The sequence below is a fragment of the Ursus maritimus genome, unplaced genomic scaffold (assembly GCF_017311325.1).
Source record: "Ursus maritimus isolate PB19 unplaced genomic scaffold, ASM1731132v1 scaffold_18, whole genome shotgun sequence".
NCBI lineage: Eukaryota > Metazoa > Chordata > Mammalia > Carnivora > Ursidae > Ursus > Ursus maritimus.
In genome coordinates this window covers 4,436,515-4,456,642 of record NW_024424230.1, presented here as the reverse complement: position 1 = coordinate 4,456,642, position 20,128 = coordinate 4,436,515, and the positions used below count along the sequence as shown (strand labels likewise).

Genomic DNA, 20,128 nt, shown 5'->3' with positions numbered 1-20,128 from the left:
AAAAACCTTACAATTTCATCTTTACATGGAATCTAAAAAACAAAAAAAGAGAAATAGACTCGTAAATGAAGACAACAAAGTAGCAGTTGCCAGAGGAGAAGTGGGAGCAAAAATCAGGTGAAGGGGATTAAGAGTTACAAATTTCCAGTTATATTAAAAAAAAAAAGTCACAGAGATGTAAACTACAGCTTAGAGAATAATACTGTAATAACTTTGCGTGATGACAGATGGTAATTACACTCACCGTGGTGCGCGCTTACTAATGGTTGTAATTGTTGAATCACGGTTGTACACCTCAAACTAATGCATTATATGTCAACTCGACTTCGGTTAAAATTGAAAAAGACAAGAAAAAGAAATAGTGAAAAATGAATAATAGACTACTGAATATAGACAAAGTCTCCCCTTAAGATAAAAGCTCTTTGTACAGTGTGACTTGCGGTGGGCGGGGGGCGGGGGGCAGGGGAGGGAGTAGAATTGGGACACCTTAGTATTTAATATTCCCTCATTTTTCGAACTTAACAAAAAGAGTTACAATTTGACAACATTCTGAGAGGGATATAGATGGAAAATTTAAGGGAGGGTCATTTTATTTTAAAGTATTTACAGCAACTATTAAACTTGCTATTTAAAAAAAAAGGAAAGGGGGTACAGGTTTTGCCAAATTCTTTTGGAAATACTCCAACGGCGATAATCACTACCCCCAAGGTGCTGAGATGAAAAAGGCATAAATAAATGGTGGGTCTTCTTCCGTCATCACTTCCCGGGATCACAGGATTCATTTCCCGGGATCACAGGATTCATTTCCCCTCAGAAATGGGGCTGGTGCGGCCCTACGATTCCCAGGGCCAGGTTGCGGCAGGTGGTACCGCCTGGAACCAGCCTGAGCGGCCCGAGGGTGGGGTGTGGCCCCCCTCCTGTGACTTCAGGATCTCATGGTCCACAGACCCGAAACCCGCCCCGCGGCACTGAGCTGAGACCAGGATGCAGGCTGGGGGAGGGCGGATGAGTTCCAGCCTGGGAATCCAGCTCTCCGCCGGACTCCAGAGCTGGGGGGCGGGGCGGGGCGACGACAGCTCTCCAACAAGCCTGGTGATTGGTTAGCGCGGAGGGACAGGGCAACGCCAGCTCTCTAGCAAGCCCGTCCGTTGGTGGGCGGGGCGGTTGGTGGGCGGGGCAGGCAGGGCGACGCCGGGTCTCCAGACGAGGCCGGGGATTGGTGGGCGGGCGGGGCGGGGGGAGGCGGGCTCGCGCCGGGGGCGTGACCGGGCACGTGGTGCGGAACCGGCGCCGCGGCCGCCAAGGGGTGAGGGGCTTTCACGGGCCGAGTCGGGCGGGAGCGGGTGGGCCCGGGAGGAGCAGGGGCGGGTGAGTCTCGGGGAATGGCCGGAGTCGCGCCTCGGCTTGTGGGAGCTGGGCCACGGCCTGGCCCACAGCTTGGTTCGCGTGGCCAACAGGGACGGGAAGGGAGGGTGTCCCCGTTAAAAGAAGGCCTTCCCGAGGGTCCGGCTTCGGTTTGCGGGCGGCGGGAAGGACGCGCAGAGGGCCGTCAGCCGCTTGCTCCAGGCTCGGCCCGCTGGAAGCTAAAGGCGTTCCTTGTTCAGCGGAGCCGCTGGCGGATGCCTGGGGTCAGGAGTCGCTGGGTCCCGCTGGCCTTTCAGGCCGGGAGGTTGCAGCGTGCGGGTCTGGGGCGGCTCGCTCAGTCGTGCCCTCAGCCTGTTAACTCATTTGGAAGATGGAGCTGGTCCTGGCCCCGGGCGGGTACCCCCACGGCCTGGGTGGGCCCCGGACGGTCTTCCTCGTGCTGACCTGGTGTCACGAGGTGGCCCTCCTGTGTGCAGAGAGGAGTGGCGAAGGATAGTTGTACACTTGTTTGGGATCAGAGTCTGGAGTGGGCGCATTGGAGGTTCCTTCCCCGTTTCACTGGCTTCTGTAGGTTTAAAGCCAGGATTCCTGCGTCTGTTTACTCCCGGATGTGCTCTGAATTACGGAGGGACGAGGGCTGGGAGGTTCAGAACTAACGAAGTCTTTAGTAGGTATTGCTAGACGGTTCCAGGTGCTACCAGTCTTACTCGGCCTTCCCTCTCCCTAGCTTCATCGTTTAATAAAGTTAACCCCCCCCCCCGGAAATTTTAGAATTCCTGGCATTTATTTTGGACGCGTAGTATTTGCTGTTGTTCACTCCAGCACAGCGCTTTTACCTTCATCAGTGGGGTTCACCTGGGCATTGGAAGTGGCCCCATTTTATGGTTTGCGTACTGGATGGGGGAGGAGGGGCAGGCTGGGGCAGGAATCGCAGAACTAAGTGGGAGGGCGAAAATGGCCCTGGCCTGACCTCCTTTGACTAGGTTACTTATTAAGAGAAGTTGTTACTTTTTAGCCAGCCCTGGGGACTTGGCCTGCAGAGCTGAACAGGCCCGTCTCTGTTTAGTGTTTGGTGAAAGTGCATCTTAGTTAAATCTTTGAATGAACCAACAGAAGTCCATTGGTTAATTTGGCTTCACTAAGGAGAGTATGCACAGTGAGCTTGGAATTTGTGCTATTTCATGACCAGGGACCCGAATGAAAAGTGCCCAGTGTAGCATATTGTCCTAGATAGCTTCTCAGTTTGCATTACTGGTGACAGATGAAAATTTGACTTTCTGGTGCTCATGAAATGCCTCTCCAGCATTTGTGGACTGTTGTCTTTCAGATAAAAGCCGCAGTTGCAGCAGGCTGAGTTGGCTAGGAGGCTTGTAAATATTTGATGCCGGTGGTGGGTGTTTGGAGAGTAGGAAGGAGGCTCTGAGAACTGAGTGGTTTGACCTGTTCTTACTGAAATCCTACTGCACGCAGATTGAGGGTAACTTCCTCAATTTCCTCAACAGCCGCCAGGCCTGATGTCACTGTAGATAATCACTCCTCTGTTGAGCAATCACTTTCGAATCCCACACCAAGAAAAAAAACGCTCCGTTCATTCCCGTTTTAAAGATGACTGGTCAGATCATTTCCTTTACCCTATATTTGCAAAGTGGGGCAGCGTGTATTGGGTCTCACACAGGAGAAACGGGATGTTAGCAAATGCACGCTGGAGGGAGGCTGTGGCCTTTGTGGAGGTGTCGAATGTTGCCTTTGACTCTTTCTGGGCTCAGATTATCAACTTTTTAAAACAATTTATCAACCTCTCTTTGGATTTTGTTTGCTGTGTTGTGGGATTTGTGACAGTGTCAGGATGTGACACTTGGCTGGGATCCTTGGAGTGATTATTTCCTCTGTGGTAACAGTAAATGGGAAGTTCTCTATGTGCTTTTGAAAAAATTTAAGCGCTGGTAAATCAGTGTTACCAGAACTTACTTCTGATTTTCATCAGATTGTCTTCGGCTCAGGCGCTTTCTTCAGTTATGTGCCATTTTGACACAATTTTGTGCATACTTTCCTTCTGAGAAAAGAATGGGAAATCACCCTGAGCCCCTAACTGCTTCTGGAGCTTCTCTGCTAGCTTCCTGGAACCCTCCTGAGGGCATGGAGGGCGGAGCAGCATGTTATCAGCTTAAGCGGGTGCCTTCCTAACTGGCTTTTTCTGGCCCATCCACAGGCAGGGCTGACCGGTAGTTTTTCCTTGCAGGAACCTTCAAGGTGTGCGGTCTGCTTGAAAGATGTTGGCCCTCACTACCCTGTTTAAGTATGTTGATGAAAATCAGGATCGCTACATTAAGGTAAGGGAATATTTATTGTAGTAAACGTTAAAATTAGGTTTAATCCATCAGGGCTCAGAGAAACTTTCAAGAAACTAGTAGGAGCTATGCCATTTAAATGAAGTATTAAAAATACTGTCTAGACAGAGTGAGACAAATACTGCATGATCTCACTTGTATGTGGAATCCTGAAAAGTTGAACATGCAGAAACAGTAGAATTGTGGTTGCTGGGGCGTGCGGGGAAATGGGGAGAGGTCAGTCAAAAGCTACAGACTTTCAGGTACGAGTAAGTTCTAGGGATTTAAGGTAACAACAGCGAGGTGACTGTAGTTAATAATACTGTGCTATATACTTAAAATTTGCTAGAAGAGTGGATCTTACAGCTCTCCGATCACACAAAAGAAATGGTAACCAAAGTGTGTACGTATTACCTAGAGGTCTTCCCCTCTGCCTCCTATTACAATACGCAAGTTATACTTTTGGCTTTTGATAGAAAGTCTTAATATATATGATGTTTCTGGAAATAATAGAGCTAATCAGAGATTTTTGTTTAATCTCCATGTACAATTTCTTGTACCTATAGACTAAAGAACAAACTTTAACTTCTTTTTGCATTTCGTCTGTTTTAAATGATTTGGTAATGTTGTAAATTAAATCTGTTTCTTGACATTAAAGAATTGTGCTTTAAAGTTATTCTTGGAAGACACATTTCAGATGAAATCTTTAGCTCTCATTCTAAAAATTGTCCTTTAAAGAACTTGGCCATGGTGAGCATGAATGACTAATTTAGACTGTGAAAAAGTTGGTTATTTTCTATATGTTGGATTTGTAATTTTGTTAGATTCAGTTATAAACTTGTGGAACTTTGTACATTTCACATTCATTTTGTGCGTAATGGTTAAAAACACACATTCTGACATTTTTCTGTTATGCTGTAGTTTTTGATACAGGGTCAGTACAGATAGTTTTTTTAAATCTTAAAACGCAAATGTGATAGCTCTTTCTTCGACATCTGGCCATCATGTTAAAAATGGACTGGTTGCTGGTAGCAAGTCAACTTTGGGTGCCCGAAACCTGGCAAATTTATGACTACCTTTCTTCCTTAAAGGATCACCTTTTCAGAATCCCTTTTTGCTTATTTTCCACAAACAGAAACTTGCAGAATGGGTAGCCATCCAGAGTGTATCTGCATGGCCTGAGAAGAGAGGTGAAATCAGGAGGATGCTGGAAGTTGCCGCTGCGGATATTAAACAGTTGGGTGGCTCTGTGGAATTGGTAGATATTGGAAAACAGAAGGTATGGCGCTGGTGCTGTGGGAATTACTGAACCGCAATTAGTAGACCTACCTAAGACCCAGCACAATCTTTTTTTTTTTTTTTTTAATATTTTTTTAAAAATTTGTCTGGGAGAGGTGAGTGTGAGCTGGGGGAGGGGCAGAGTGAGTGTGAGCTGGGGGAGGGGCAGAGGCAAGTGGACTCCATGCTGATCACAGAGCCCAACGTGAGGCTCTATCTCAGGACCCTTAGATCATGACCTGAGCTGAAAGCAAGAGTTGGATGCTCAACTGACTGTGCCATAGAGGCGCCTGGGACCCAGCATATTCTTAAGCCGTCTTTTGCTTCAGATAATCTGCTTGTCTTTAAAACAAACAGAAAAGGCCTGATTGGGATACTAAACTATATGATTTCCTAAGATGGATGGGGGCAAAGCTTTTGTAATACTCAGCATTTTTCTACAGGTGGGAGAGCTGTTGAGGTTACTCAGAAGTCAGTTAGTGTTGGGGCTCCTGGGTGGCTCAGTGGGTTAAGCATCTGACACTTGATCTCAGCTCAGGTCTTGATCTCAGGGTTGTGAGATCAAGCCCTGAGTCGGGTTCCATGCTGGGCATAGAGCCTACTTAAAAAAAGAAAAACAAGAAGTAAGTTAATGTCATGGCCACTCTTAGGATATCACTGGGATTTCCCCTAGAAAGCATTCTAACTAGGAAGAAATCGCACGCTCTTCGTGTAGGTGTAAAAGTGATGAAGATCCCCACTCAGTGCGCTGTGCCCCCATCCCAGCTGGTAGAAACAGCACTTTTTTATGACTTGGTTCCTGAAAAAGAGCTACTTTGTGTGGGGCCGGGGGGCCCAGCTGCATTTTACTGCAGGATCCTGATAGGTGACGTTGGTTCATTTTCTTCCTGACGTGAGTGAACCATCTCACTAATGCTACATTATTCTGCTTTTTTAGTCTCAGATGATTTCAAGTCCCATGCTAATGGCATGTTTCATGTCCTATGTTTTCCAAATTTGTAATATTCTTCTATATTGCAGAGTGTGACAGCGTTTGGCTTGTCTCGGTTCTCCTGAATGGAGATTTAAGTGTCTGCTGGTATCATAGTCTTGGGGTTTTATGTGTGGGCATTCAGCCGCATCTGGTCTTTTCATAAAGAGAAGAACCCAGAGGCCCAGGTGAGCTGTGTCTCCACTGGGCACCCACAATCAGTTGATGGTGAAGGAGATTCAAATGTGGGTCTCCTGATTCCCAGCCCAGTATTGTATATGAGATTTCGTTTGGCCACAAATGTAATAATTGACCTAAATTACACTGTAGCTTCCTGGCACTTTTCCCCACTCGGGGAGAATAAATCAAGTTTCTTTGTATTATTTTCTTGTAGAAGCATAATTGGTTTACTCCCCCCCTCTTTTTTTTCCTAATAAAGAAAAAAATCTAGGTGGCAAATAATTTATGAGTTTCATTAGAATAGATTTATTCTATTAACACTGACATTGCAGTGCATTTCTTCAGAAAGGGCCTTCCACAAAAGATAAATGACTGCAACACTCTCAAAATTACGTAAGACCTATTCTTATCAAGAAATTGACAGATTTCGTCACTGTTAGAAAAGTTCTGCAAAGATCCTTGTAGTGTGAGGTGACAGCCCGTTGGAGCTTCTCCTCCTGTCACTTCATGTGGCAGCAGTGTTCCATGTTTTAGGAAGCCATGAAGACCTGGGTGTGGAGGTGGACTTGGATGTCGGCATGTGTACGTGCAGGCTGATGGGGGAAGGATGACGTTTGAAGTTCCAGGTCCTACTGACGGACCTCGGAGCCTGGGTCCCCGGGTGGGCGAGGCTTGAGGGCAGGCATGACTGTGGGAAAGGCTGATGGGGGGCTCTTTGGTATTAGGCGCGCTGCCAAGGCTGGTGCAGGTAATGTCAAGTCAGGCCTGTCTGCTGCCTTGCTACTGCCCAGGCAGTAGGATGGAGAGGGCACGTGGCCAGGAAATGTGGGGGACCTGGTCACTGGGGGCCTGACCTCCAGACAGATGTGCTCAGGAAATGGGACAGTCATTGGCCCCTGAGCAAGAAATGACATGAGGGAAGAAGTGAACACAGTGCAAATGACGGAGTAGGGCCCATTGGGTGCTGGTGCAGTGAGTCTGGGGCTGGGAACTGGACTGCAGTGGTGGCCGTGGGCGTGGGGCAGAAGTGGGGGAGGCATGTGGAATCCCTGTCTAAGACTTCTGCCCAGACAGGTACTCTAGTAGAGGGTGGCATGGTAGCCCTGTAAGCACTTGACTGTTTCTAGTCGACTGCATTCTCGCCTGTTCTGAGCAGTTAGAGATACCTGGGCAATTTGCAACCTGAATTTCAGTACAGATTTATTTGTGGGCCCAGTTGGCATCTTAGAAAAATGGTAAAGTATTTCAGTATTTCAGCTATATTGAGTAGAACTTGATTTAGAGAAAATCTGTCATTTAAAAATCATGGATCTCCTGAAGCCAGTGGAGGGCCAGCGGCAACCACAGTGCCACATGTCATGTGTGCCCAGGGCAGTGAGTCTAAGGAACGCTTCTTTGCTCCTCATGGCTGGGGCTGTCCTTCTGGAAGCCGTGTGTGAACCCAGCCCTGGGGGTGGTTCACGTGGGTGGGTGACCTTGAGTCCCAGGGCTGCACATGGGTACTGTGGGCTTACCAAGAGTTAGTGAGGTGAGTGTTTCTGAGTGCAATTCACTGGAAAGACAAATCCTGCAAGCGTCCCGGCATCCTGGCACGGAACCTAAAGCACCTGTCCCTTAGTGCTGTGACTGATACCCGCCCCCGCCTTAGGGCTTGTGGGAGACTGGTTAGGCTGGGGAGGGAGCTCAGAAGCAACAGCAGCTCTCACTGCTGGCTTAGTCTGGCTTGCTGCACGGTCTGCTCCCTGCTGCCCTGCTCTGCGTCCTTTTCTGTGCATAGTGTGATCCACATGCAGAATTTCAAACGTGTATCTCCTTTAAGATGGTAGTAGTTTTCATCCATTATTGTAGAAAATAATGAGCAAAGTTTTACCCCAAACTTAGTCTTCATCATGTTTTATTAATGTAGAAGTTAAAAAAAGTCAGCCTTTAAAAATTTACCAAACTGCCTACAGTTGGTGAATATAATGCAGTCTAAGTGCTCTGGATTATGGGGAAGGAATTTTTTGTCCATTACTCACGCAGCCAAACAGTATGGTCTTGAACTCTACAATATAGGCTGATGGATAAGAACACATAAAAATTTTCCAGGTACTTTAATAATATGTACTATAAGCACCAGATTTTTTAAACAAAGGTCATCCTCGATTGCTTCCTTCTCAACTCTTAGCTCCCTGATGGCTCTGAGATACCGCTCCCTCCCATTTTACTCGGCAAGCTGGGCTCCAACCCGCAGAAGAAGACCGTGTGTATTTACGGCCATCTGGACGTGCAGCCGGCAGCCCTGGAGGATGGCTGGGACAGCGAGCCCTTCACCTTGGTGGAACGTGATGGTAAGGGATGCTTTCCTTCAGGAGAGGAAGTGTCTGGAGAAGCCTTTCTGCTCTTTTACATGAGGGGATACTCTCGCTGGGACGTAATAATCCCTCGGTAACAGTCCTCGAGCACCACCCGGGCCACGCACCCACGGGCACTTGAGACTCTCTACCAAGGACCCACTTCAGGCTGACCTCCCTGCTTCCTGTCCCCTCTGGTATGGAGGCTCTTCCTGCCTTCATTCCTGAATCGCCATGTCTCTATACCAGTCTTCGGCCAGATGAAGAAGCCCCTTCATTTGCAGCTCGCCCCCTTGGGCTAAGTCCAGACTCTAATCGAAGCCCTTGTAACTGTATGTGTTAGGTTTCTGTTCAGACCTTTCTCTGGCTCAGTGTCAGCTGTGTCCGTTACTGTGCACGATCGAGGAAACTTTTCACTTGCAGCAACATCTCTGAGGAAATTCAGTTCTGCACCACAGTCGTGATCACAGCACGATTGCTGACTTTCCGTCAGGCTCCTGTTGAGCGTTAGACCCACATATCTGTGGGTGTTTACTTGCCATTGTCTGGAACAGAATTCTGTGTCTTTGCTCTCCAGCCTGCCCTTCCTTCTTGTTCCCTGTCTCACCATCTCCACACGGTCCCCCCGCCTCCCCTGCCCCACGCACCACAAACCTGGAGGTTGTCCCCGCCCCCCACCCTGCTCCTACGGGCCCGCAGTCCCTGCTGGGCCTCCTCTGTAGTGGACACTCGTCCTCTCCCGAAAGCTCTCCTGTTGCTTATTAAAGTTGTGGGTCCTCCTCCCCTCTTTTCCCTGCCCCGTGATGACTTCATTGTGACGTGTTTCTCCCTGGCACCCCTCGGGAGACTCCGTGGGCTTCTTCTGCCCACCCACTCGTCTCCCCTCATTGCTCATCTGGCAGCCGTGCCCCATGACCCCAGCTTCTGCACCAGCACCAGTCACCCACAGCCTCTCTGGGAGGCCTCCCACTCGGCCCCTCCGCAGTCTGACAGGCACCCTCGGTAGAGTCGTGGGCGTGGATGAAGCTGGGATAACACTCATCCCACAGATAAGCTTCCTTGTGGTCAGCCGGCGGCATGCCATCTTTCTCCTTGTCGAGGGTGCTGGGTGGGAGGGAGCACATTGCCCTGTGCACTCTGTCCAGCACAGGTCTGGCATGTTGGAGTGAGTGATTCAGTCTGTGCTTATCACAGGAGCAAGGATGCTTTTTAGGAGAACTGTGTAGCTTTTGTGAAAAGTAGGTTCAGTTTATAGAAAGAAATTCCCAAGGTAGCAATGGCTCGAAGTGTCATGCTTTGGGGTGGTCCTGTTGAAACTGCCAAATATTAAAAACAGGCTGAGAATGAGAAAGTCTAAGGCCTGGCCGTTACAGACCTGGCCAGAGAGGGACTGAGCCCTGAGCACACCTTAGCCCGAGTGCTGTCCTTCCTCCGGCCTGCATCATATGTTAGGGCAGGGAGCGGGATCTGGGTTCGATGGCCAAGTGTCCTTCATGGTGGCCAGTGCCCACCTGCCGTTGTTGGGCCCGGGAGTGGGTGTGCAGAGGAGGGGTCCTGTGACTAATTACGTGGAGGAGAAACAGTAACATGTCCTTTGGTTTTCAAAGTGATAACCTGGAGAAGTAAATAATAAACGTGTTCTTTTCTTCACCAGATTAGGTGTCAGAATTGGGCTTGTGTGAGATTTAGAGTTCTCTTGATGATGGTGCATGGTGGATCCTACACATGACCAGGTGGCCTACCCTTAACTGCTACCAGCTGGTTGTGGAGGTAGATTTGAAGTAACTAGCGGGCTGGCAGCGCCCCCGGAGCTGGCTCGGCAGTCCACGCCCTCGTCAGCAGGGACGGGAGTGCTGGCTGACTGCTGTGTCCGCTGGAAGAAGGGGAGCGTCCGTACAGCTTGCACTTAGATTATGGTGAATTCTCTGGCAGATCCTCACAGTAGTGTAGGATGGGGACTCGGGGCTCTGACGGAATGAAAACGGGGCTTCTGATGGGAAGAGGAGGTCTTAGGACAGCTGCCTGTGGTGGTGCTGAGATGCTGTCAGCTGTGTTCCGGCAAGACACTTTCTTGTCTGTTTCATCGTGATTGTAACTGAGTTTGCTGATTGCTGTTCTAGGCAAATTGTATGGGAGAGGTGCAACCGATGATAAGGGGCCAGTGGCCGGCTGGCTGAATGCCCTGGAAGCCTTCCAGAAGACAAATCAGGTACTTGAACCACGTCTAACTGCCTGGCTCCGTCACAGCGATAAAAAGCAGGGTGTCTGTTCCCAGAACAGCCAGTGAAGATCAAAGATCAGTGGGATATGAGAAAGCAAGGTCCCCCAAAACCCTGTGAGCAGTGGGATCAGATGTAAGATTACAGGTTTGTTTTCTAGCTTTAGGAATTGTAATTGTTTTACAATTGCCCAGAGGTCTTAGTACTGATGACTCAGCAGCAATCCAGCCAGCCCCTGAAATTTGAGTTTTCAGCTGTGGCTCCACCTCTGAGACAGCTCACCTGGAGGCAAAGTCATGGGCTCTTTGGTAGTGGGTGACCCCTAGCTTTCTCAGGGTGGTTTTTCCTCCTGAAAAATTTTTATTTTTTAAGATACATTTCTTCAGCTGTGAAATATCTGGTCGTGTGTGAAGTTTGTAAAATAGAAAAGTGGGGAAGAAGAGGGTGCCTAGAATTCCAGCTGTCAGAGACTTTGTATTCCTGACCATTATGTAGACAGTTTTTGCATCACACTTCATCTTGTACTGTGATAAAATCAGAATAATAAGACAAGCATTTTTGTCGGAGGGTAGTTTGGTAGATCTGAGGAGGGACTGGGACTCTCTGTGGTCTGAGGTATCATTTCGCACAAGAGGGAGCTGAGGCTCAGAACCTCCAACTGATTGGGCTCAGGGACTGGGAAGGCTCCCCCTTCTCCAGGGCCCCCCGGCATCTGGGGGTGACCGAGGGGAGGGTGGCTGTGTGCAGGGCAGAACTGTCAGAGCAGCTCCACTTACACCATTCCACGTGCCAGGGTCCCAGGAAGGACTTCGTTTGAGAGACGGGGAGGCGAGCTGGATGGTGCAGAGGCTGTCTGGGGGCGGTTCTGAACTAGGACTCCGTGGATGTGTGTCCACTTGGGGGCTCTGCCATCTTGTAGCCTGCGACCTTCGGCAGTCACCTCGCTTGGGTGCAGCTTCCTGCTGTCATCTGTGGAAGGGCCGCCTTCCTCACTGCGCGGCGCCGGGAGACTGGGCAGCTGCGGAGCAGGAGCCAAGTGGGCACCTTGCGAATACTGCCAGCTCTTGGGGAGAAGCGCCTTCAGCACATGGGGGGCGGTCGAAGTGCAGAGCTCCTGGACATAGGAGCAGGCCCCTCCTTGCTCTGGCGTGCGGGGGTGGTAACTGGTCCCTGACGCAGATGAAGACTGGTTTTGTCTGTGTCGTGGCCTGTGTTGTGGAGAGAGCAGCTCGGGCTTTCTGGAGACTCCCGATTCGCGCTGGGTGAGTGCGGAGATCCCTGTGGATGGGAAGTGTGGTCACAGTTGGCAGGAGTCCTCAGTGAGGGAGTAATTGCAGCTGCCTCCGTGTGTGTCCCCTGAAAGCCCATCATGTGAGGACTGAGGGTCACTGCAGGGCTCACACAGAGCGCCCGAGCAGCGGGTCTGGAGGAAGTTGAGTATTTGAAATTTGGTGACTTCCTGTCTTTGGTGTCTAAGAAAAGCACAGGAGAACTGAATGCCTCTCAGTGCTCATTTCCCTTTCATAGGAAATTCCAGTCAATGTCCGGTTCTGTCTGGAAGGCATGGAAGAGTCGGGCTCTGAAGGCTTGGACGACTTGATTTTTTCCCGGAAAGACACATTCTTCAAAGATGTGGACTACGTCTGCATTTCTGACAATTACTGGCTGGGGAAGAAGAAGCCCTGCATCACATATGGTCTCAGGGGCATTTGCTACTTTTTCATTGAGGTACCGTGTTGAGTTCTCCATGTTTAATGGTATCTCCTCCCAGCCCATAGTCTCCCTTGTCCTTCCGTAGTGCGCTGTGGGCAAGTCCTGGGAAGGGGGCCACGCGCATGAGGGAGAAGCCCAGAGCCTTCTCAGAGCACTGGGTCTTCGTGCGACACCCCTTCGAGATTCTCCAGCCAGAGTCGTTCCTGCTACCTCGAGCTACAGGGTGTTTGGGGAACTGCCTTGGAGCCGTTGAGGAAAGATGAACTGCTGTAGCTCATTTAAGAAGATTGACTTAAGCAAAGCATTGTAGAAAGATTTACTGTTAAAAATTAAGATGTTCACATTTGAGCCCTTAGGTCTTCCTGGACCAGAGATCTCGAGGGAACTGGGTGGTTGTGCTCGACACAGAAGCCGGGCATGGGGGCGGAGCGGGAAGGCGGTGCTCAGCGGAGCCTGCGTCCCCTCCACAGACGAGGCTGGGTCCTAGCACACAGGGCAGATTGGTTCCTGTGTGGGAGTGTTTTGGAGCCGGAAAATGCCAGAATCATTGCTGCCCTGAGCACTTCGTCTCTCAGGACTACTTTACAGGTAGTCTGACACAAGACCCCAGTGGCTGTGAGTCAGACGCCCCCACTTTGCCATTTTACGGGTCTGGAGATTCAGGCCTGGCAAGGCCCCAAACCCAATCCTGCTAGTGAGGGGGAGCGGGGGGTGGGATCTGGCCCCAGGTCCTCAGGCTCAAGGTCCTTACAAGCTGCTTTGTATGGTGGCTGTCCCCTTACAGCAGAAAAGCACAGGGTCTCTGTAGCCACGTGCATTCACCTGTGGTCAGCCCCCAGCTTTCCCCATGGTCAGCGTTGCCAAGACTATTTCTTTTGTTGCTGCCAAAGTTTTGTAGTTTCGGAAATGCCTTGCTTTGCTCCTTGAGGGAAAAGATCTTGATTTTGAGAATTGTCAGATCTTGTGAATGTTCTTTGTTGACTTCACTGTCACGTGATGAGGCTGAGTTCCCACTTAGCAGCAGATAGAGGGGTCTCTGTTTCCGTCCAGGTGGAGTGCAGTGACAAAGACCTCCATTCTGGCGTGTACGGGGGCTCGGTGCACGAGGCCATGACAGATCTCATCATGTTGATGGGTAAGCACGGGTTCAGTCGCTGCTTGGTGACTTGGGAGAGAAGCTGGAGTAGCCTTGTTTCGGGCCGTCCTCAGCATTTGGCGTTTGCCACCATTCTTTGTGGACCGCTTTCTTTTCTTTCCCTGTTGCTGCTTCCTTCCGCTCACTGTTCTTTTGAAAGATGGACATGCTTCATTTGTGCCTCTGTCTCCCTGGACCTCTCCGTGTGTCACTAAACCCTGCCTTGCTTCCAGGACCCAACTAAGGCAGCCCCTGGCTCCATCGTCCCTGTCAGAGCTGGCCTCTAGGAGCATGTGACACAGTTGTATTTCCCGTCCCTTGGAGGGCACCTGCCTCGGTCTGTTGGACACCGTAGCACCCCAGTGAGGGAGGTCCAGCCCAGTCCTCCCGGTGTCCTGCTGGTTTAAGGCTGGACCTAACTTTGCCTCACCCAGGATTTGCCGAAATTCTGTCTCCTTCCCTCTCAATGACGGCTGCCATACGTGGGGCCTGTCATTTCTGGTACGGGAGTCTACTCTGTTCCACTCGTCTTGGCCTCCTTCGCTTGGGAGCTGCTAGTTTCTTGTGGAACATGGATTAAAAAAAAAAAATTGGTCAATGTAGTGGCTTTTACTGGAAGCCTGCGGGAAGCATTCTGCTCCATCTGTCTCCTGGTCTGTGGCAGGGGACAGGTCGCCCACATTTCTGCATCTCTGTCTCTTTGTGTTAACGTGGGAAGCTGGTACTGCTCTCGTCAGTGGGTCATTTGTTCAACTAATTGTTCCAGGCAGTGCTCAAGTGCCCTGCATGCCCAGGAAACATCAACACGAAGCTCTCGGTGCTCGTCAGCCCCTGGCGGGGGGCGGGGGGGCAGGGGCTCCAGGCTCCCGCGGTAAGCACTGCTGTGTGTCTGCCGCCTGCCCGCTGAGCGCCCCTCCTCTGTGCCCTCCCAGGCTCTCTGGTGGACAGGAAGGGAAAGATCCTCATCCCTGGCATCAACGAGGCGGTGGCCCCCGTGACAGAGGAGGAGCTGGGGCTCTACGACAAGATCGACTTCGACCTGGAGGAGTACTCCAGGGACGTGGGGGCGGAGACGCTGCTGCACAGCTGCAAGGTGGGCTGTGTCCGCTGCGAGGCCTCCCACCGTGCCCTGCGCGGGGGGCCCCGTGGGCAGGAGCCGGGCGTGCTGGCGGAGATCCCGGCATGTGCGTGTGTCCCGGAGCCCGCCTATGGTACCGACACGGGAAAGCGCAGTATTAGGCTTGGAATTGCAGTTAGGAGGTTTTTAAAAATGTCGTAAGTTGACTTTCGACGGCTTAGGAGCTGGAGGATGTAGGCAGAGAACACGTAGTAGCAGCTTTCACCTGATCGGCGTTTGTGGACGATGTTTTACCGCTGGGCCCAGAGATGATTGAAGGCATCCCTAACAGCCGGGGACCAAGCTGGAAAGCATCTGCACAAAGCGGTTACTTAACTATTAAAAAATTGTGTTAGGATTTTTCTCTTAACTAGTCTAGTTCCTGGCTTGTGAGGTCTGAGTATAAGTTGACATCTGAGGGAGCTGTTAGCGGAATCGCAGCAGCAGGCCCCGGGGTGCGAGAGGAACACGGCCAGGCCCAGCCCGTGCGTTTCATCCCTCCAGGAGACACATGGGCAGAGAAGTGTGAAAGAGTGTGGAGGCCACGCCAGGGTCTGGAGCGCTGTGTGGCTGGGGGGTGGGCGGGGGCGGCTGTGGGAGTCAGGAGGGGTGAGCGGCAGAGCAGGGTGCAGGCGAGTCCAGCTGTTCGTGGGTAGGGCCGGCCGGGGGAGGTCTGGGATTCAGACTGGAAGGCCTGGCGTGCAGGCCTGTGGTGTCCTGAGGAGCTCGTGTGCTCTCCTGGAGGATGGTGGACCTGATGACTTTGAGCAGACAGACGGGCCGATCAGACCTCCCTTGTGGGCAGATGGTGGCAGAGGCGCTGCGGGTTTGGAGCGGGGGCAGTGAGGCGGGGAGACCAGTTGTGCCGCTGCAGAGGAGAGCCTGGAGCTGGGGTCATGGGGACAGGGCGGGGCGTGGGGGACCTCCAAAGCAGGCCACAGGAGGAAAACCTGGTGGGCCCGAGTGGAGCAAGAATTTGCGGGTGGAGCTGGGGGCAGAGGGCCCTCACTGCAGCTGGCAGTTGGGACCCGAGGCTGGGAGAGATTAGTCTGGGGCAGGGGCGTGTCTGGGAAAGCTGGTTTCTGAACAAACTCCTCTTGCCCATGCCTCGTTGCCTTTCAGTTAGCGTCTGTGTTTGTGTAAGGTGTCTGCGTGTCGGGCCACGTGTCTCCCTTGCAGGTCTCACTGAGCCTATTTGGTTCGCAAACGGGAAGTCCACATGTCAGGTCGCTGAGTCCCTGAGGAGCCCCGGGGCCCCATCAGGTCTCTCCTTGCCAGCTTGGCGTGCAAGTGGCCACGCGACCTCTGCCACTGCTGGGATGCAGGGGGCGTGAGAGCTGGTGGTATCAGTTGTGTATTTGGGAGATGAGGGCCTGCTGTGTACAAGTGCCCTTGGCAGAGGGTGACCATGCTTGTCCATGGTCACTGGGCCCAGGACTCTGTGGGTAGTCCTGGCTCTCCTCCCAGTAGGAGCTACCCCTGCGTTCTGTGCCCCAGGGGGCTGAGTGGGGGGAAGTTCACGGATGGCCTGCATTGTGCTGCCCTCCTCCTCCTGGTTCCTGGTGCCTCTGGCCCCACTGGAGCTCTGATGTCTGTGGGGACCACGACTGAGCCCTGAATTCTGCGGGGCTGTGGGAAGCCCATGGCTCTCCTAGTTAGCAGCACTCCTGAGCCTCAGTGAGGCCAGGATGCCACACTTGAGGCTGTTCGGAGTGTGGCAGAGCCCCGCCCTTCGTGGTGCATCGAAGCAGGTACCAGAGCACATTTGGGGCAGGCTCGTCTCTCAGCCCTCCAGGCTCTGTACTTCCTGCCTGTGATGATTGTGTGGACCCCAGGCCGGTGGGCCACTAAGAGGACCTTCCCAGATGCCATTGCCGTCTCCTTTGTAAGCTGACAGTGTTGTCCCCTGACCCACTTTGTTGTTTTCTGCAGAAAGACATCCTGATGCACAGATGGCGGTACCCGTCGCTTTCCCTGCATGGGATCGAAGGCGCCTTTTCTGGGTCGGGGGCCAAGACCGTGATTCCTAGGAAAGTGGTTGGCAAGTTCTCCATCAGGCTCGTGCCAAACATGACTCCAGAAGTTGTCAGCGAGCAGGCATGTGAGGGAGCTGGGACGCGGGGAAGGGGCTCCTGCCATGGCAGAGACTCGAGCGTAGACTTTAGTAGGGCACTGAATCCCAGACCCACACTTCCCCACTTCTTGATTCCTGCCAACCCAGTAATTACCAGAATAAGCAGTTCAGAACTGATCAAAGATAAAGGCCATATAAAAAGTATCACGTGTGACCTTTGTCACTGCTGAGGCATGCTAAAAACTGACCTCTGACCTCATCATAAGGCTTCAGGTCAAATGCTAACTTTGGGCCGAGTATGTTAAAGTGAGAATGCACAGGAGCTGCATCTGGGCCAGTGTGAGGAGTGGAAGGGCACGATTCTAGAAGGGGGAAATTCCAGAGGGGGCAGATTTGGGGGGCAGTCACCCCGCCCTCATCCGAGATTTCCCAGAGAGATGAAATCAAGGGCTTCTTTATTTCGAGGAAACTAAGGCCTGAGATTTTGTCATCAGATGTGCCTCAGTCAGCACCCGGCTCCACTTTGGTCTAGATGTGATGGTTATTGTAAAGCAAATCAAGGGACTTTTTTTTAAGAGTTGATGTAAATATTATCCTATGGGAATGTCTATATAAAGGGTGAATTGCTTGAAATGAAAGCATTACCTTTTACGTTCAAATAGCTGGATTTTGTTTCTTGATAAAATCCCTTTTTTTGTTACCACAGTTATGTTCAGTGTCCTGCAGTAGAAGGTGAGACCGGTTGTAGACTCAGTGTAGACTCATGGTAGAGTTACTGTAGACTAGTTGTAGGCCCACTCTGGACCCACCATAGCCCACCGTAGAGGAGATCTCTAGCAGCAGATCAGACGCCAGGCTTAGAATACATTGTGTCTCGTTTGTGACTCAGGTCACAAGCTACCTGACGAAGAAATTTGCTGACCTGCGCAGCCCCAACAAGTTCAAGGTGTACATGGGCCATGGTGGGAAGCCCTGGGTGTCTGACTTCAACCACCCTCATTACATGGCTGGGAGAAGAGCCTTGAAAACAGGTGAGAATTCTCCCTGGGGACACAGGCAAGGGCCCTGAAGAGAGCCCCATCGTGGGCGGGGCCGTGCCACCTGCCAACCTGGAGAGTGGGGCTGCCGTCCCAGCCACACCCGGGGTTCGGACTTGCATCGCTGGGTGGTAAGTGTGTGGTGGATCCCCAGCCTTGCTGCCTGAAAGCCCACCATGTCTTTTACTCTTCTCCCCCAGTGTTTGGTGTCGAGCCAGACTTGACCAGGGAAGGCGGCAGCATTCCTGTGACTTTGACCTTTCAGGAGGCTACTGGGAAGAATGTCATGCTGCTGCCTGTGGGCTCAGCAGATGATGGTGCCCACTCCCAGAATGAAAAGCTCAACAGGTGAGCTCAGTCCTCCGTCCTGCCCCTGGGTTCATGCCCCTCATGGCTGCCCGTGAGAAACTCCTTGAGAGCCTGGGTGTACCCTCCAGCCCCTCCTGCTCCCTCCCTGCCTGCTCCCTCCCCTCCTCCTCCCTCCCTTCCTCTTCCCTCATCCACCTGCTCCCTCCCCACCTCCTCCCTCCCTTCCCTCTCCCTTCCTTCTTCCTCCCTCCCTGCCTCCTCCCTCCCCACTTGTCTGGCTGCTTTGAGAGGAGAGCAGGAGGGGGTGGGGTCTGTGACCCCAAGGGCAGTGCTCTGCTTGCTACTGTTGTTTTTGGGGTAGGGAGCACTTCCGGTGGAAGGCAGGGATGTGGCCGTGAGGAGGTGGTGGTTCTTCACAGCAAGATTCAGCCAGTGCTCTGTGTTTGTAGCAGGATATCATCTAGGACTCCTGAAGAACCTCCACGCTTTGCCTGTTTGGAAAATCAGAGTCCTTGCTGGCTTCCTAAGCCCCTCCTATATGTTCCTGGCTTATGCAGACGTGAGGGGGCTCTTTAACAGGGATGGAAGGTGGTCCCTGAGTTAGCACAGTGAGGAGAGGCCGAAGCAGTCAGGGAGGACCCATGGGCAACAGGAAGAGCTAAGAAGGAGAGAAAACAGGAGCCATTGGAAGTCCCAGGGGTGGGCTAGTCATGGGCTAAGACAGAGGCAGAGGGAGGGGACGGAGACCTGGGTATCCAGGCACAGGGGGAGGCCTCTTATGCGAACAAAGGGAGGGGCCATGATCAGAGTGAGGCTTTTCTTAAGTACTGGGTGGGACCCATATACTCTGTTAGACCGTGACCAGGGTGGGTCCCTAGTAGGGCAGGTGGGCTGAACCTGCGCTTGAGAACCAGGTGGCCAAATTCTCAAGGCCAGTGGAATTAACGGCCAGCAAGCCAGGACGGTGGGACTCCCAGAAAGGATGCCGGGTGCGCGCCTGGACCCCTGGACAGCAGCCGACACGACGGCTTGTTCTTCTCCATCAGGCTGAACTACATAGAAGGAACGAAAATGCTGGCTGCGTACCTGTACGAAGTGTCTCAGCTGTAGAAGTGAGAGGCACCCGTGGCCTTGCGGCGTCGTGGGGGGAGTCCCGCCCTGTCTTTGCTCTGTCCCCGCCGCTCAGGAAAGCGCAGCTCGTCTGTCTCCTCGCCCTCTTGTCTGTCTCACACTGCGTAACCGCTGAGGTCTCCGAGGCGGTCCGGGAGAAGGTCTGCAGAGAGTAGCCAGCATCTGAAAGCACACAGTCTGCAGGAGGTTCTGGTTGCCAGCCGGCTGGGCTGCACAGAGGTCTGGTGCTTTCCATCCCGTCTCTGCCTCCTCACTCAGGCCCATGCGCACTCGGAAGACTGAGTCGGGCACCTGATGCCTCGAGGGGCCACCCTTTCCCATCCCTCGCCCTCGTGTGGGTTCTGTCCTTGTCTCAAGACCTGAAACCAGTACTGGTGTCTCCTGTCTTCTCTTTATTGTGATTGCTCAAAATCTAAACCTAACTGGAAGGGTGATTTGTTCTCGGTATGTGCTGCCAAATAAAGTCAGAGTGAAGCCTCTGGGAGAGTTCCTGTGTGTCCGGCTCACGTGGGGGCACACTGTCCTGTGCGGGGGTCGTGGCTGGTCGTGTGGGCGCGTTACGGGGGCGGGCAGGGGCTCACGCCTGCCTCTTCTCTCCAGCCCACACAAGGAGGGGCGGGGTGGCGGTGCTATTCCCAGGGTCCTCCCACCCCGCACTGAACAGGGCAGGATGGTGACACTGGAAGTGGTTCTTAGCGCCCCGGGTTCTCTGCAGTGTCCTTGGAAGCCCGTGTTCCCTGCATCCCTTCATCTTCCTCCCAGCCTCCGCATCCCTCTCCCGGAGGCTCGTCCGAGGACTGCCATCTGACACTACTTGCTCACCAGGGACACTTGTGTGGCTCAGTCCTTTGAGCCACCCCGCTCGGGGTCTTTGCACTGTCTCTGGTTTCCATCGGGGGACAGGATGGTGTTCATCAGCACGTGTGGCAGTGGTGCTTCT

General features: G+C 52.3%; 1 protein-coding gene across 3 annotated transcripts in view; it reads left to right on the top strand.

Annotated features, from left to right (window-relative positions):
* Positions 1–19,667, top strand: part of CNDP2 (carnosine dipeptidase 2) — a 20,029-nt gene extending 362 nt beyond the window's left edge. Inside the window, exons 1-12 of one of the 3 annotated variants that reach the window (XM_040632438.1) lie at positions 1,242–1,306; positions 3,605–3,695; positions 4,828–4,971; positions 8,288–8,450; positions 10,574–10,662; positions 12,200–12,400; positions 13,436–13,520; positions 14,453–14,613; positions 16,570–16,734; positions 17,601–17,742; positions 17,949–18,096; positions 19,104–19,667. In XM_040632438.1, coding sequence (XP_040488372.1) covers positions 3,636–3,695; positions 4,828–4,971; positions 8,288–8,450; positions 10,574–10,662; positions 12,200–12,400; positions 13,436–13,520; positions 14,453–14,613; positions 16,570–16,734; positions 17,601–17,742; positions 17,949–18,096; positions 19,104–19,167 — 1,422 coding nt within the window. In that variant the 5' untranslated portion in view covers positions 1,242–1,306; positions 3,605–3,635 and the 3' untranslated portion in view covers positions 19,168–19,667. Of the gene's footprint in view, positions 1–1,241; positions 1,307–3,604; positions 3,696–4,827; positions 4,972–8,287; positions 8,451–10,573; positions 10,663–12,199; positions 12,401–13,435; positions 13,521–14,452; positions 14,614–16,569; positions 16,735–17,600; positions 17,743–17,948; positions 18,097–19,103 lie in introns of those variants that run through there. The other 2 variants (XM_040632439.1, XM_040632440.1) reach the window with 2 other exon arrangements.
* The last annotated feature ends 461 nt before the right edge of the window (positions 19,668–20,128 follow it).